At 41.0% G+C, this 18,321-nt stretch overlaps 1 protein-coding gene across 2 annotated transcripts in view; it reads left to right on the top strand.

Moving 5' to 3' along the window:
• Positions 1-2,454: 2,454 nt before the first annotated feature.
• The window catches only part of FAM174B (family with sequence similarity 174 member B), a 33,051-nt gene continuing 17,184 nt past the window's right edge, over positions 2,455-18,321 (top strand). Inside the window, exon 1 of one of the 2 annotated variants that reach the window (XM_020964352.2) lies at positions 2,455-3,007. In XM_020964352.2, coding sequence (XP_020820011.1) covers positions 2,688-3,007 — 320 coding nt within the window. In that variant the 5' untranslated portion in view covers positions 2,455-2,687. The remainder of the gene's footprint in view (positions 3,008-18,321) is intronic. The other variant, XM_020964361.2, reaches the window with a different exon arrangement.

Genomic DNA, 18,321 nt, shown 5'->3' with positions numbered 1-18,321 from the left:
TCTTCCTTCTACCACCTCCAGCCTCCACTTCTGATCTGGTACTTCAGTCCTTGCCCTGTGGCCCTGGAATCCTGATCAGGTAAGAGTTCTGCATATCTACCCCAGCCCTGACTGCTAACCTCCCCCCTTCTATTTCATGCTTTGCAAACAATAATTAAATCCCTTCCCACCTTTCCCCTTTCCACTCCTGTCTCTGGAAATAATAATCATCTCAGTGCTATAATTCCTGGAAAGAATAAGTCCATCAATTGTCCTGGGCCTCATTTCATGGTCCCTGTGGCTTCCCAGACCAAAATCACCTTCCTTGGCTACCACTCTCCTATATGTTCTATGTATTTTCTTACCCTATTAGAATTTAAATTTCTGGAGGGGAGCAATTGTCTTACCTTTTAAATTTGCATCAGGTCAAGGATGACTCCAAGGCTGTAAACTTAGACAAATAGAAGGATGATACCTACATTAGCATAAATCAGAAGGATTGGAGGAGAGATGAATTTTGGAGAAAGATGAGTTCTGTTTTTGAACTTGTGATAACATCCAGGTGGAGATATCAAGAAATTAGTTGGTAATAAAGGAGTGGATGAAATTCAGGAGAGATTAGGGTTGGATACAGAGAATTAGGGGTCTGCAAGTAGAATCTTTAAGTAGCTCCTGGGGAAGCTAATGAGATCTTTGAAGAAGAGATTATAAAGAGCAAAAACGGACCAGGACAAGCTTTGGAGGACCCCCATACTTAGTGGCAGGGTAGAGGATAACAATTGACTAAAGGATATTGAGATAGAATAATCAGACAGGTAGGAGGAGAACCAGTAGAAAGAATACAAGTTCCTTAAGGGCAAACACTATTATGTCTTTATATCAACAGCACCTATTTACAATGCCTGGCACTGTAGTAAGCACTTAGTGCTTGCTGGGTTGCACCGAACCAGAGAGATCAGTGTCATAGTCGATAAAAGAAAAGAGAGTGTCAAGGAGTTTAACAGTGTCAAAAGCTGTATAGAGGTGAAGTAGAATAAGAACTAAGTAAAAACTATTGGATTAAGCAGCTGAGATCATTGGTAGTCTTGGAGAAATCAGTTTCAGTCTGCTAAATGGAGTAGGAAGCCAGATTGCAAGAGCTTAGATTAAGTGGGGAAAGTGGTATGTGTGTATGTGATGGAAAAAATGGTGGCAACAAGTGTAGATAAGCCTTGCTAGCAGGGTGGCTGTGAGAGGGGGTTAAGTCCAATTTCATTCTTGGTTCTGCTGCTGCCTTCTAAAATGATCTATGTTAGCCATAAGTGGTCTCTTGTCTCAGTTTGCACACTTGTAAAATAGTATTGCAAATCTCTGCCTTATCCAAAGGAAGTTAATTGCTGGGTTGTGGGCCCACAAAGTCCAAATTATAATGGTAATGCAGCGTTCAAGAACCAAACTGTTTTACCCCATTAGGAGGTAGCAAGAAGTTCTGATATATCAGACTCTTAAACATGGATATGATCTATGCCTGAGAAAACAGCCCTGCCAAATATGGCAATGGAAATTATTAAAGTTTCTTGAGGGAAAGATAGATGGCTTTTCCCACATAATACACATTCAGCAAGGAGTTGTGATTTCAGCAGCAGGGGATTTCCAACGTGGGAAATTCTATCAACTCTCAAATCTCAACCCTACTGTGACTAACTAACTAGCAGTGGCCTGCAGTGCATAGAAGTTAGGGTCACATTGCTGGTGTCAGAGACTGGGTTTGAAACTAAGTCTGCCTGACTCCAAACGCTCCACTCTATCCACTCTGCCAGGCTGTTTTGTTTTTACAACGACTATTATTTATTTAACAATAAATACTTCTACAAAATAAAGACTTATCCTTCAAAAGATAAGACTGTCACTTAAACGTCTTTAGTTCGAGCTGTGATTTGTTCTTCCAGTAGAGGCGATATATTTACGTGGGCCGCTATTGGGGGTTTGTAATTAATAGCGTCTCCTTGTCTTTGAAGAAGACCCAAGAAAAATATAACTGAGTCTGGCACATGGATAACTCATTCTCACTTCACGCATTCTTATTTTTTTAAAAAATTCCTTCTGTATTTTTTCTTTTTCTCCAGGGAAGAGGACGAATAGGCGAAACGAGTCATTTACCTCTTAAAGTCGTACTCTGTGGCTCAGCTCGTACGTAAGTTAATATACCGAAATGTTATAATTGTTATTACTAACAGCTACTAGCGTTCTGGCTCGTGAGAAAGAGCTGGCCAAACTCGGACCTAAATAACTTTCGCCAGGGTCCCCGTGGGGATATGGGAGGAAGAAAAGGCGTTTGGAAGCCCGAGCAGGGGGAAGAGCTGTGGCCAGAGGGGTGCCCCCATCGCTAGCCATCCTCCTTGCACAGCATTGCAGGGAGCCGGGGCGGGGGACCGGGACGGAGCCGATGCACACCTCCCCGCCCTTGCCTCGCCTCCCCTCGCCTCGTCTTGCTGCCCAGACCCGCCCACGTGAGGCCGCAGCCCATCAAATGGCTCGGTGCAACGTGTTGGCGGCGGCTGCGCGGGCTCTTCCGGCCTCCGCCGTTTCCTGCAAAGCAGAACCCCCCACCTCCTGCTCGGCCCCTTGTCTTCTCCAGCCTGCGACCCCGGCAGCTTCCCCTGGCCCGGCCCAGCCCAGCGCGGCCCCGGCTGAGCGCAAGGCTCTGGTTAGCTGCAGCCGCGAGCATCATGAGAGCGCTGCCTTCGCCGGTGCTGCTCTTACTCCTGCTGGCTCCCGGAGCCTGGGCTAGCGTATTCTTCCCTTCGCCCAAGCAGCAGCCGCAGCCTCAGCCGCCTGTGCCGCCGGAGGTAAGCCCCTGGTCGGGGCCGGGGAATGTCACCCAGCTGGAAGGAGAGGCGGCGGTGGGCGGCAGCGCCAACCGGAGTGAGACCTTGGTGACCCGCATCTCCAGCCTGCTCCGGGACCTCCCCACCCTTAAGGCGGCCGTGATCGTGGCGTGCGCCTTCACCTCCTTCCTCATCGCCTGCCTGCTGCTCCGGGTGTTCAGGTAGCTTCTTCTCAGCCCGTGCCTGGGCTGGCCCTCTCCCGCCCGCTTCCCCTCTCCTGCGTCCCCCTGTCTGTTCTCATGCCAAGTGATGAGGTGTGTTCTAGGAGAGGGCCTTGGAGAGCACCAGCAGGGTCGGTGTCCTTGATCCTGGAGATGCTTTAGGGCCGCCACAGCTGGGCAACAGCTGTCATTATAATCAGTTTGAGACACATCAAGTCGTATGCTTGGTTTTCTACGGAAATCTCGACTCTTTGCTCTAGGGTAATTGTAGCAAATTGGGATCCCCATTCCCTGGGGTTGATGTTATTCTATTTGCAGTGGTGTTTCGATTTTTATATAATTTGGCAGAAACTTTAGGACTACTCCATGGACACCTTCAGCCCTTTGGGCCTCAGTTCCTTAGTGTATGAAATGATGGCGATCTTCAAGGTTCCTTCAGACTCTGGAATGCAGTGGTTTTTGTGACCCCTTTGCTTTCTGCCCCCCTTTTAGTGTTTCAGTTGATGTCCTTCCTCAGCCAAAAAACTCTCTGCCTTTCAGGCTTTTCTTTTTAGCTTCCATGGTCCCTGCCTTTGACCTCTGATGGCTTTTCTTCCGATCTGCTTTTTAGCCTCCGAGAAGAGTTTGTGAATCGGAGTACACAGGTGCTGCTACAGGCTGGGTGTTAAAAGGGTTGGAACTCCACAAAAGGGAGTCTCAAGATTTATTTGCTCTAGTTGTGGCTTTAGCATTAGTTCTTTGTGTGGCCAGGCAGCTCATTTTCTCAGCGTAAATAATCCCATTTTCTCTCCCTGTCCCCTCCCCCTTCTCCCTCTACAGATTTAAGAAAGCCATAGAAAGAGCATTGCCTGGGGCAGCTGAGTGGCAGAGTGGATACAGTGCTGGCCTTGAAGTCAGGCGGACTTGAGTTCAAATCCCGGTCTCAGACCAAACACTTGACACTAGCTGTGTGACCCTGGGCAAGTCACTTAACCCCAACTGCCTTAAAAAAAGGAAAGAGCATTGGTCTTATAGTTAGAAAAATCATAATATTATCCCATTTGATCCTTTCCACAACCTTGGGACATAGGTGCTATTATTACCCCCATTTTGGGGTTAAAACTGAGGCAGACCGAGGTTGAATGACTTGCCTAGGGTGACAGAGCTGGTGCTGAGGCTGAATTTGGACTCCTGACTCCAGGATCAGTGCTCTGTGCACTGTACCACCTAGTTGCCTCATCAGAAGACCTGTTTTTTAAATTCAAGATCGCTTATTTGTTAGCTTTGTGTAATAGTTGGAACTTTTCTGAGCTTATTTCATTATTTATAAAACAAGGATGACAGTACTTGTGCTACTTGTATCACAGAGGTGTTCTTTTTTTTCGGTCTATCTATGATTTCATCTGTGTACAGGACTCACCTTCACCTGTGAAGATTAACAATCCATTTGTAAAATGAATTGCCTAGGAGATTTTGAGTTGCTCAAGGTCACATAGCTAATATGTATCAGAGAAAAGACTTAATCTTAGACTTCTTTATTCCAAGGTCTGTTTACTTACACCATGATGGCCTCTCTTGTTGGACCAATCTAACCCAATCTCCTTATTTTACAGTTGAGGAAACTGAGTCCCAGGGAGGTTAATGACTTACCCAGGGTCAAGTTAGTAAGCAGCATAGCTGGGGATTTGAACCCAGGTTTTTTGACTCCAAATTCAATATTCTTTCCAATGCATCATGCTCTCATGGTTGTTACAGAGAAAAAGATAATGTCTGTAAAAGTGCTCGGTGACCATAAAGCGCTATGTAAATAGAGGCTATTAATTTATTTATGATAACAGAGTAGATTAATTGGGATATAAATAATGAGACTCAAAAGTTGAGTAAGTGAAACAAGGTTGCACACTAAGGAACTTATAAATGAAAAGTTTATAGATTTTAGGGCCAAGATAATGGGTTGATTATATTTCAGGCTGCATGTGTGGTGGTGGTGATGGAGAAAGGAGTGGTTTTGTGTCTGAGAGTAAGTGGAGGAGTTCATGTTCACCATGGGGAACGGTGTATCTGTGTGTGGCCATACAATAATGCGCTGAAGTGGCATTTTGTGTAATGGCTGCAAGATGTTGATCCTGCATGAAGTGTAACAAATATGTCTTGTTGCTCAGCAGAGTTCAGCTGCCTGTAACTTGTAGGGGGTGAGGGTTTCATGGGTCAGGCACCTCCATCTCTGGGCTAGCAAACGAACACTTTGATGTCTGTTGTATTCATAGGAGCCCGTATGAAACCAGCCACTCAGTAATTGTTTGAGCACCATCAACAGTTGGGAAGAAACTTAGGTAGGAACTTTAGGGTTCTTGATGAAACTTTTTGATTCTTTGCTGCAGAACTTTGGGTAAAGGGTTTTCCTTATGGAGAAATGAAAATAAACAACACACTGTGTCCCAGAAGTAAAGAGACCATGAAAAACAAGAGATGGGAAACCATAAATCCCAGAGTTCTGCTGGCTTTCCAGTTGGAGAACTTAAGTGGCCAGAGAAGCAGTTGCTTGGAGATTTCAGTTGCTAGCTGGGGCCAAAACATGAAACCAAACCCATAAGTCTAAAAAAAAATTAAAGAAAATATTTTAACTCTTCAACCAGCATGCTCCTTGTTATTGCCCCAAGAATGGGAAATAGAATATAAACCAGCATGGCTCCAGATGTGAAACGACTGCCCTGCATATTTGAGTCATGCAGCTTACTCTACTGGCTAGAAAGGGGGTGGATTCTTGTTTACTTGGGAGTGGAATGATAAAAAGAGATTAGTCTTGCTGAGAAACAGCTGTCATGGCAAACTGATTGGTGTTCTCTCCTGTTAGACCATTTTTATTTGAATAAGCTTCTGCTCTTATACCTGTGGGCAAGAAGAATCTAATTAACCACTGCCTATGTTGGCAAAAAGGAAACTAACCATAGACTCAGTAAATCTGATACTTAAAAATGCTACTTTTAGGAAATTCATTTTCAATTTTCTTTGACTTGTATTTCCTAAGGATAGCTTGCATGGCTAATTGTTATAAAGCTGGATTAGAACTGATAGCCTAAATGAATGTGCCGGTTTTTTTTTTTTGAGGAGGTGGGGGTGAAAAATCCTTCACCTAGCACAACCTAAGTACCTCATTTCTAGGTGTTTTCACTCTACTGCCTTCTTATAAGCAAATACTTCAGTTAGGCTTCATTGCTTACCATCCCCATTCATGTCCTGTACTTTCCTTTTGCTATGTTTTTGTTTCCGTGGTTCTTGTTGAAAACCCCCACCAGGACTTTAATGACCCAAATTCCACTTCCTTCATGAAACCTTCCGTGCTCCTTTACATCAGGGCCATGATCTCTTCCTCTGAAACTGTCAGCACTTTATCCATTACCCCTACAGTTATCGTATATTCTAGTGATATAGGTATTTGTCTAACTGCTGTTTTCCCTACTAAATTGTAAGCTTCTTGAAGGCTTATTTCTCATTATTTCTCACCTCTACAAGCACAGTGGCATGTACATAGTAGGTATTGATTGAATGTTGAAAAATAGAGATGATGTGGGAAAAAATGGAAATAGTGTTTGCAAAGTTGTAGGTACCTCCATTAAGTGAATCATCTAATCCAAAAACAGGGCTTGAAGAAGGAAAAAAGGAGGAGTCAAAAGAATAGATCAACTGGAGGAAGTGGTGCCTTTGTTTTTTACTTTCTCAAGGTAAAAATAGTAGCTCCTGGGCTGCCCCCAAAAGTCACTTTTCCTCTGGCTTTCCTCCTAATAATTCTTTACTTTAGTTCCTGGTGTGGAGATCGTAGGTCAGATTTAGAGCTGAAAGGTACTTTAGAACTGTACCAACACTTGCTCTTCCAGCCCCACATGTTTTCTGAATATAAATATACCAGTTCTGCCGTTTTCTCAAGGCATGTAAGGTCTGGTGAGACTGGACCAAAGGTTCTAAAAATAAGAAGAGTATTGTCAATCTGTGATTTACAAATGCCCAGCTTACAAATTACACATCTGTAGCATGGTTACTTCTGTCCTCCCCTTCCCAGATTTTCTCATTACCAAATAAACTGTGCTTTTAGATGTGAAGCAAGGGAAGGAGCTAGATAAAAAGCATGATAGCTGAGGTAAACTGACCTAGTGGAAGGCTCCCGGGCAAAGTGGCCTGCCTGGAAGGTGATGTTTCCTTTCTGAAGGACAACTGATCTAGAATTGGAAGGAACCTCGGAAGCCAATCCCCCTCATGTTACAGATGAAGAAACTAAAGCCCAGGGCACTAAAGTGAAAACACAGGTAATCTGTTATAAATACAATACTAAATGTCAATATGCCCAGTAAGACTTACTTCACAACTGTGTACATTGAAGTAAATGGGTTTTGAGGCATAAAATGGCATCACTTGACTCTTCAGAATTATTTGTCCATTTGCTCCCATTTAGTTTCTGCTTAAATAGCTATATTTAATGTGTATTCTTCTACTTGTTCAACCACTTCTCTAGAAATCACTATGAACTCCTATCTGAAAGGAGAGTTTTCTTTGGTTCTTGGGGTTGGGCAATATAGGTCAGCTAACGTTTCCCAGTTTGGATCAGTGGCAAAACTTTGAGGTGGGATTCTTTCCTTGTGGAGGGAGACTTCTGAGACCCTGAGAATTCTGTTTAGGTTGTGTACTAGGCAGAATCTAAACAGTAAATAAAACAAAACATCCCCCTCCTCCTTTGCCCCCTTTCACCCTATCCCAAATAGACTAGTTGTTGCTTATAATTTGTCATCTCAATTACATGAAAAAAAAATCCCCCTGTATCTTTGTCAACAAAAAGGAGCTCCACTGACTATTTTTATGAATTTAGAAGAGAACATCAATATTCCTTTGGTTTGTTTATTGTTATAAAAATACTGTAGACCTGAACCGTTTATTGAGTGTTTTATGTTTCATAATGTAATAAGGTGTTAAAGTATCATAGTGGATAGAGTGCTGGACTTGGAATCAACAAGATCCTAGTTCAAATATTGCCTCAGACGTTTATTAACTATGTAACCCTGGGCAAGTCATTTAATCTTTCTCAGCTTCAATTTTCTCATCGGCAAGGTGGGGATAATAATAGCATCTACTTTCTGGAGTGGTTGTGGGGTTCAACAAAGATAATATAGGTAGAGTACTTGGAGAAGCTTAAAGTGCTTTATCAATGCTAGCTACTATTATTAATGCTTAATGAGTAAAGGTATTAAATAAACTGCATACAAATCAGAGTGAGAGTGAGTGCCTTTTTTTGTTAGAAGTCATAAGATTTGGGTATCATTTCCCACTGTCTCTCATTTGTTGCCTTCTGCCCCATTTTTACAGTATAGCACTTGACAGATTCAACTCAACTTTAAAATACTAAACTCTCTTCTAATGCATTTAAATTATGATTCAATTTACCAAAATTTAATTTGTATTCAACTTTTAAGAAACAAAACTGACTTTCAAACTGTGGTATCCCTGTACCCAAAATAATTTGGAGCAGAACATCTACCTCCTTGGATTAGAGGCTCTTGAGTCCAGAGGGTCTAGATTTTTTTCTTCTTTTTGAGACCTCATCTGCTTAGATATTGGGCTTGTCCATTACGTCCATAACATGAATTGAGTTTTGTAGCACCATGGTTAGACTTCATATGCTAAGCCATGGGTCTGCATGAAATGTCACTTTGGTATCTTCTCCCAGTTGAAAAGAAAAAATCTTACCTTTAATTTGTTCCTGAGCCTTTTGTTTAAATATGTTTTTTCCTATATACTATCATACTACATAACGCTTCTGAGTTCAAGGGTCCCTGTAAGTGCTTGTCTTATAGACACAGCATGAGGTATTTTATATATAAAACATTGTAAAGGGAAAGATGAAGGAGTCTCTCCCATAAATGACAGAACAGATGGAAATAAATTCAGATTTTAGCTACATACTCTGTGATCCAGTGACATTGACCTCTTTATTGTGCCTCTACAACAGGGCTTCTTAAACTTTTTCCACTTGTGACCCCTTTTTGCCTGAAATTTTTTTTTCATGACCCTGGGTGTATAGGTACATAAAATAGGTATATAAATCAAACATTTATTGATAATAAATCTTAAGGAAACAATTCTTTGGTGTACATATAATTTTACCATTTATTAAAGATGAAAGCACATTTGCATACTAATGAGATGGATGTGCTTTTTAATTTTTACATAAAGAATTAAATCTTGGCAGAATATTTCATGCTGTAGGATGTACAGCATCTTCAACGTTTTTCAGAGTTGATCGATATTTTGATTTTATAATTGTCAATGCTGAGAACACTGCTTTGCATAAATACGTAGTACAAAATGGCAGAAGTATGTTTAAACCATTTCAGAAACTGTTGGAAATTCTGACCTAATCCCACACCAAAATTCATTTAATGATTTCATATGTACAACAAAACCATTGCGATTCATAACATGATAGTAGTCTTGAATCTGAGCCGAGGTAGTTCTGGCAACATTCATTGGCATTGTGTGGCATGGTGGCATGTATGTTGTGTGTTCATATAAGCTTTTTTTTTTCTCCCTTCTTTTTAGGCAGTTGGGGTTAAGTGACTTGCCCAGGGTCACACAGCTAGTAAGTGTCAAGTGTTTGAGGGCAGATTTGAATTTAGGTCCTCCTGATTTCAGGGCTAATACTCTATCTACTGTGCCACCTAGCTACCCCTACTCGTTTGATTTTGAATTAATTTTTGTTTGTTGCATGTTCAGAAACCTTTTACTGTTGCCAAATTTTTTGTGACCCTCACATTCTGTAACACGAGCCCATATGGGGATCCACAGTCTAAGAAGCGCTGCTCTACAAGTTTCCCGATTCTAGGTATTTTCACTGATTGTCCCTCATGCCTGGAATTCTCTCTCTCCTCATCTCTGCCACCTTGCTTCCCTGACTTCCTTCAAATTACAGCTAAAATCCCATCTTCTACAGGAAGCTTTTCCTGATCTCTCCTAATTGTAATGTCTTTTCTCTGTTAATTATATCCAATTTATCCTGTATATAGCTTGTTTGTTCATAGTTATCTTCATGTTATCTTCCCCATTAAACTCCTCGAGAGAAGGGATTTTCTTTTTTGCCTTTCTTTGTATACTTAATGCTTAGTAGTGCCTGGTACACAGTAGGCACTTAATAAATGTTTATTGACTTGCTATAAAGGGCTTAAAGAAGAAGAAAGTGGAAGGGCATTACAGGTAGGGATAATGATATGAGCAAAGGTTCAGATGTAGAAAACATGAGACATTTCTAAGAGACAACGTGTAGACCATTTTGGCTGTAATGTCAAGTTGAGGAGGATGGAGCTAATGCTGGTAGATAGATACAACAGATTTTAGTCTAGATGGTGGAGGGCCTTAAATTTGGACTTCAATCTATAAATGATAGGGAACCATTGAAAATTTTGAGCAGGGAAATAAATAAAATTATCAAAAGGATATATTAGCATAATTAATCTACTGATAGTGTACTGTATGACTTGGACACTGGAGGCAGTTAAGGAGCCTTCCAGTACTCCAAAAATGGACAGAATTTATTGAATGACTGCGTGAAGGTTGGAAGGGAAAGGGAGGATTAAAAGGTGACTCTAAGGTGACAAGATGATGACCCCCTTTAAAGAAAGAAACAAGTTGAGAGGGAGAGCTAGTGTGGGAAGTTAGACAATGAGTTAAGTTTTAGACTTGAGTGTGAGGTCAGTGGAAGTGTAGAACAGACCTTTGGAGATGTGAGACTGGAGCCAGAAGACAGATCAGGAATGGAGATGGATAATTTCACAGAAAAATAAATTTATAGCAGGAATCAATCTTTGAGATAATATAGTACGACCCCTTTATTTTACAGTTGAGGAAACAGGCCCAAAGTGATTAAGTGATTCCAAAGGTCACACAAGTAGTAAGTATATTGGAGTCAGATTAGAACACAGTTCCTGACCCCAAATCCAGTGCTCTTCCCACAGCATGGTGGTATCTTCATGGGGTTGATAACTGAAGAATGGGAAAGGATAAAATCTTCATGTGTGAGAAGAGAGGAGGGATAGGAGCTGAAATCTTTCTCTTTCTTTCTTTCTTTCTTTCTTTCTTTCTTTCTTTCTTTCTTTCTTTCTTTCGGCAGTGGGGTTAAGTGACTTGCCCAGGGTCACACACTAGTAAGTGTTATGTATCTGAGGCTGGATTTGAACTCAGCTCCTGCTGAATTTAGGGTCAGTGTTCTATCCACTGTGCCACCTAGCTGCCCTCAAGAGCTGAAATTTTCAAGGCTTTTCACAGAATTGGTGATGGAGTGGGAGAAACAGGTTCATGGTAAAGATGTTTCTACAGTAGTTTCTATTTTGCCATATGGTTTCTTATAAAGGCTTTAGGGTTCATGAGAGGTAGTATGTTGTTCATAATTAATAGAGAGCTGGCCTTGGAATCAGGAAGATTTGTATTCTCAAGCCCTACCACTAAAACACGTTGTCTGTGTGACTGGACAGGTTCCTTAATCTCTCAATGCCCCAGAGAGCTCTTTAAGACTAAACTGGAGAGCAGGTACCTTTGGTAGAGGAAGCTTCCTCTTTGAGATTTCCCTATACTTACACAAATCAAAAATATGAAGCATCCAGCATAGGATATAGTAAGACTATTACACCATGGAAGTTGATAGGTTACAATTTTGCTAGGGATAGGGTGGCTGTGGCAAAGCCAACTCCTAATAATTCTGCTCTTTCAAAAATTCTCTGGAGAATGGCTTTCTCATTTTCTGTTGGCAATCGCAAACTCTATTTGTTTGACTAATAAAAAAAAATACTCAGCTCTTTATAAAGTGCAAACCTGGAGAAACTTGTCTAGCAGAAATTGTTGTCACTCTTTTCCCCGTGACTCCGCTAACAGATTAAACATAGAGGGTCACAAAGACCTGGCGTGATGATGAGAGGAGTTTGGAAAGATTTCATGAGAACATTGAGAAGTTACTTCCTGGAAGATTAATGGTACTAGTGTTTATCTGCCTGCTAAAGGTTAAAGGAAGGAGAAGAATGGGGACTGTGTGTGTGTGTTTTGGGAGGGAGGAACTTCAGTGTTGCAAAGAAGACCTGAGATTTTAATCCTCCCTCCCAGATGTTTTAACTGTTTGAAGTTATTTTTATCAGTACTGTCTAAACTGTGAACAGTTGGGGGAACACTTTCCTCTCTCAATCTCTCCATCTCTCCTCTGCCTCCTACTCCTCAAACCTGCTCTGTTTCCTAGTGTATTACCACTTCCCCAGTTCAGTAACTGGATCCCATAACATGGTGCTCTGATGGGTCAAAAAAAGTTAAGTGGTAAAGGATGTGACCAGAGGGCAGTAACTTTGATGCACACAGTTGGAAACAATGCAGCTTTTGTGACCTAGGGAGATTTGGAAGCATCAAGATTTTCTTGGCATCCTTTTTGGAAGAATTTTTTTTTTTTAGGCAATCGGGGTTAAGTGACTTGCCCAGGGTCACACAGCTAGTAAGTGTCAAGTGTTTGGTCTGAGGTCAGATTTGAACTCAGGTGCTCCTGACTTCAGGGCCAGTGCTCTATCTACTGTGCCACCTAGCTGTCCCTCTTTTTTTTTTTGTGAGGTGAAGAACTACAGATGTTGTTGCCCCCTTTTATAGATGAGAAAGCCAGAAGATCCTTGAGGTTAAGGGACTTGCCCAGAGTCATACAGAGGTGTTAGGGGTGAAATTTGAACCTTGGTGTTTCTGACTCCCAAGTCCATTTGAGTAATCTATCATATTCACTAATTCCCCAGAGAACTTACATGCCTACAAATTGTCCCACTAAAGATAAGTTTCCTCCTGAAAATATGAAAATGTGGATGGATCTGTAGAATTCTGGAGAACGCTCTTCCTTCTTCTCTCTTGTTTGACTTGTTGGGGAGTAGTTGTTCATTGTTTATTGTTCCTTGTCTTTCTTCTCCAATCCCCAGGATAGGAAAATCTATCACCAAAGATCTATCATTCTCACCAAAGATGAGAATGTAAATAAGTTTAATGGTGGGGAAATTTATGCTTTCATGGTAATGCCTTTGTGCTTGAATGTAATCTACTGAAGGCATTGTATTGAACTTGCTGGCTAGCAATCCAGGCCACCTGTCATTGTAGTTTTAAAGGTTCAGGTTCCATCTTTGTGTACTGTTTTCATTAGAGCAATACTGACAGCTGCCCTGGAGAATCTGATTACAGTAACAAATTATTGCTTGAGCAGCATAATCTTGGGACACTCCCCCTCTCCCCCCCTTATCAAGTGTGCAGGAAATGTTCGTGTTGGCCTTGACAGAGCAGTGGGCTATGGCATTCCAGTTCCACATACAACTCAGGCATTGCTCTTCTTCATTGTCACAGGCAATGAGTTGAAAAGTCCCAGCGAAGTGACCCGTTCTCAGCTCTTGAAAAAGAAATTTGGCTTTAATCAGGGTAAGGTGAATGGTAGGGCCTAGATAAAGAAGAAAATGATTGACACTGAGTAACTAGCTAAATGAATGTCGTTATAGTCTTAAATAGTTTCCTCTTCTAGTTTACTCTCCTCTCATTTCTAAAAGCTTTACTTGTGTTTAGGCAGTCACTTTATCAGCAGGTGTAAGTATTTGACCTGAGTGTTAATCACTGCCCGGAGATGGATAGTTTTTGATTCTAAGGCCTGTACTACTTAGTAATTTTCTCTTTCCTGTTTTGGGGCAGTATAGTATTTTAAGTTCTGTTATCAACTGTGTTAGGTAACAAATTAGGTATTAATTTCAATGAATATTTTGCTTTATGTTTTTATAATTATTTATGCCTTTTCAAAATACTTGTATTCATTATTTATTCGACAAACAGTAAGCATCGACTATGCAAATGTTAAATCTCTACTGTGTGCAAGATACTGTGTTATAAAGTTTGGGGATACAATGAAGGAGTCCTTGTCCTCCTTAAATTTATTGTTTAACGGAAGAGATATGATACAAAACAAATATTACTATAATGCAACACATTTATGTGGTAAGTGCCATTTAAGTGATACTAATGACAAATGCTTAGGGAAGTGAAGGAGGTTGTGTTAAACGACTTCTAAGACAATTTTTGGCTTTAAAATGTTGAGTCCATGAATTTTGAGGAGAAAAAGATAACTTCTGGCAGAGATGATGAGGGATTTCATGAAGTCTATACCATTTGAGTCCTTGGGCTTGTCAAGTAGACTTAGGGCAAAATTTGTTCCCATTTGGCAGATGAGGAAATTGAGGCTTAGATGGATTGAGCAGTTTGTCCAAAATCATTCAGCTAGTTCAGGAGTGGGGAACCTGTGGCCTTGAGGCCACGTGTGGCCACAGGTTCCCCAGCCCTGATTGCTGGCTCTTAGAGAAGCTGAAAATACAGTTTCTAGCTCTGTTCAATAAATACCTCACCTTGGAATGTAGTTTCAGACAAACAAAAACTTAACCCTCAATTGTATTGATAAAAAGGGCCGCTTTCTGAATTGGTCAACTGATCGTTGGTCTCCTGACCCCTTCTTGTAATTTTAAAATCCCTACATTATTTATAGGATTTTAGAATTAGAAGGAATCTCAGAGAGCATTTAGGACAAACCGTCTTATTTTAAAGATGCAGACCTGCCCTCCCCCCCCAGGTGAAGTGATTGGTCTGAGATCACATAGATTATAAATGTTCACTCTTGGGCAAGACTCTGGCTTACAAAAACTCTTCTCTGTTTGTGGATTTTCTTAAAGTAAAACTGTGACATTTTAAGTTAAGAAGGAATGAAAGAACTTAAACTCCAAACATGAAAGAAGGCCTTTCTGGGCAGTCATCTCTCAGCTCCATTTTCACTTCACATCATATTTTCTATTTTTGCCTTGTTTGTGCACCCTTTTAGGAGTTTTGTGGCCCAGGTAAGTTTAAGTTGGGATATGATCTGTGATAAATAACAATTTCAAGTGATACAACTGTGAAGATAGTACATTAGGTTCCTGATAAAACTCTGTGTGGACAGCTAGGTGGCACAGCGGGTAGAGCTCTGGGCTCGGAGTCAGGAAGATCGGAGTGCAAATCCAGCCTTAGATAAATACTAGCTGTGTGACTGTTGGCAAGTCACTTCACCTTTTGCCTCTGTTTTCTCACCTGTAAAATGGGGTTAATAACACCTACCTCTCAAGGTTCTTGTGAGGATCAAATGAGATAATATTGGTAAAGTGCTTATAGCACAGTGTCTGGCACGCAGTAAGCACTATCTAAACATTGGCTCTAATTATTATAATTATTATTACTAAAACCAAGAGGTGAGAAATTCCAGGGAAGAGAGAGGCTTGAATTGGGAATAATTCAGGAAACAAAGATAAAAGCATTGTCATCTGCTGGCCCTATCACTTTGATCTCTCATCGTCTGAACTCTGCACAAGTGAACTTCATCGAGCGTCACCTGCCAATCTTGTGCTTAATTTCTGCTCTTAAATTTTTTTTAAACTACATCAGGTGGATCAGAGAGTTGTTCCTTTCCCCTACTTGTTCTATTTCCCCTTTGTCATCGATATACGTGCATTTTGCTGACCTGTGAGTGATAACTATCCACTGGGAAACCCCACTAGATTATAGAACTATTCAGGAAATAGGAAGAGTCTGAAAATTGGTGAGGCTGGTTACAGGATGGCCAGGTGCATGCACTATCTTGCTTTGATTGTTGAGGCTCTTCTGGTCTGGTATAATCTGGCTTCTCAGCATCAAGTTAGGCCCATCTTTTGTGCTTGGGTGTTTTATTGGAAGCCTTATTTAGTCTCTTTGTAAGAGTGGGGCTGGAATAGGCCCTCCTTTCCTCTTCTCCCTTCTCATTGGCAGCCAGCTGCTTAGGGAAAGAGCATATATTTTTAATTTGAAAAATATTTGACAAGACTTTTGACCCCTGCTGGAATCTTGACTCTGCCAGTGCACAGCATATTTTTCTCTGTGGTCTTTCAATCCAGCTTCTATTTTTCACCCCTCACTTGACATTACCTCCAGTTGAGCCACAGGCAAGAACTTGTCTAGATGTCATTAAAGACTTCACAAGTTTCAGTTTCACCTTATTAACACCCAGGACAGTTGAACAGCATAAAAATTGCTTCCTTTCCATAAGGTTTGGGAGAATCAGTGGTTAGAAATGTAATTTCTAAAGTTCATTACATCAAAATTGTTGTGTAAATCATGCATGAAGGCTTTTTCTAATGGCCATTGGGATAATTTTCAGAGTTTTAAATTATTCTCTTAATAGAGACAGCATGCTTAGAAAGCGCTGGCTCTACAGGTAGTGACTTTAAGCCCTCCATGTTTCTCCCCCGTAGGTTCTCCTGTGGACTTAGTAAATGTTTAGGGACCTTATTAAAGCTTTGCAGATGGTCTTAGTGTTGTGACTGGGAAATTAATTGAGAAGAAGGAAAACAAGTTTAGACTTCAGTGTGAGGCATTTTGTTTTTTTCTGAAGCCTTGGCTGAGCCTTGAGGGATCTCCTCAGTGATAAATTTAGAGTTTTTTTGGAAGCCTTTTCTCTCAGGTCAGCAGTGGTTTTACCTAGGGGCCATTTACTCAAATAGATGTGCAGTTCCAAGCCTAGAATCATTTGGTGAGACTCTGCATTTTCTTGACCATGTGATGCTCCAAAAGCACGAATAGCTGTATATGATTCCTTGGACAAGTTTAGCTAGACCATGACATCAATTATGAGGCTCTTTCAAATCTCTGGACGCTAAACATTCTTCTTTCTCCAGCCCTTGATATTCCTACCCAGTTCCTAAGATCCACACATTCTTTTGAAGCTTGAAGATTTGTTTTCAGACTTGATTTGGGAGCCAATTTCCCCAAACACATGGGGTGATGGAGCATTGAGGAGGGAGTGTTGACTTTTTGTTTTGATGAGAACTCTAGGAATAATTCAAAATCACCCAGGGAGTACCCAAAGTGATTTCCCAGGGTATAGTATAGCATGAAGGTAGGAGGGTGGGTTAGTAGTTTGATTTTGGAGGTTAGGAATTAGGAATCTGGTAAATTTTAATGGTCCCTACTTTAACATCTTCTGTTAAGTTATTCTTTTGACTTCCTTTTATTAAAGTTTTTCCTTGGAGACTAGGTGCTGAGTAATGGTGGAGGAGGAGGAGGAAGAAGGGACTTTGTCCCTGCCCTCATGGAGCCTACCGGCGGTCTAGCTATCAATTTATTAAGCACTTACTCTAAGCCAGGCACCATGGTAAGTTCTGGGATACAAAGAAAGGCAAGATGAACCCACGCCATCAAGGAATTTATATTCTAGTGGGGCCAGGAGGTATGTGACACAAAGCTACTGTCATGTAACACTGTATATACTAGGGGAGGTTCAAGGGGGACTTTGTAAGGGATGGTGGGAATCGGGGAAGACTTTATGAACAAAGCAACATTTGTGTTGCACTGTTTAAAGGATCAAATGAGATAATAATTATAAAGTGCTTAGCATAGTGCCTGGCATATAGTTAGCATTATATAAATGTAGCTGCTATCATCATCATCATCATTATCATTTTAAAAATTATTATTATTATTGAAGGATGTGCAGGAATTCAACAGGGAAAGGTCATTCTAGGCATAAGAGCCAAGTGTGTTTGAAGGAAAGACTACTGGAGTTTATCCATCAGTAAAAACAGACCTTTCAAAATAGTATTGTCAGAGTAATTAGAGGAGTTTTAACTAACCTAGAAATTTTTTTTTTGCCAGAACTAAAAGATTTAGGAATTATCTCCTATTTGAAAGAGAGGGAAGAATGCAATGATGAAGAGAGAGGGCTGGCCCTACCATCTTTACATTGGCGTTAACAATCACTGGCCCACTTATTTCCTTTTAAAGGCCCCCCCGCCATGATAATATTTTCTCATTGGACCAGTTGCTTCCCTGTAACTCTGCCTCCCTCTCTTATTCCTACATTGAGCCTTATGAGCTTGTTGTATCCTGATTACGTGTACTGTTTGAACTTGGGCTCAAAACTGAGTTTTGTTGCATGTACTTTTGTGTTTCTGAAAGTGAGGAAGGACAGAATATCTAAGGATGTAGGTCGGTCATGCTGAAAACTTAAGATTGTATGATGCAATAGAAGAAAGAATGTTGGATTTGGAGTCTGAGAGCCTGAGTTCAAATTCTGGCATCAATATTTACCACCTCTGTGACCTTGGGCAAGTCACTTAACCTCCCTAGTCTCAGTTTCCTCATGGGTAAAAGGAGGATTTGGACTAGGTGACCTTAAAAGAGACTTCTTGTTCCAAAATCCTTAATCCAAGGCTTACTTTAAATATTTTATTGTGTATTTGGAGTACTTACACATTGTC

The sequence above is a fragment of the Phascolarctos cinereus genome, unplaced genomic scaffold (assembly GCF_003287225.1).
Source record: "Phascolarctos cinereus isolate Bilbo 61053 unplaced genomic scaffold, phaCin_HiC Scaffold_3;HRSCAF=262, whole genome shotgun sequence".
Lineage (NCBI taxonomy): Eukaryota > Metazoa > Chordata > Mammalia > Diprotodontia > Phascolarctidae > Phascolarctos > Phascolarctos cinereus.
This window is presented reverse-complemented; position numbering and strand designations above follow the sequence as displayed.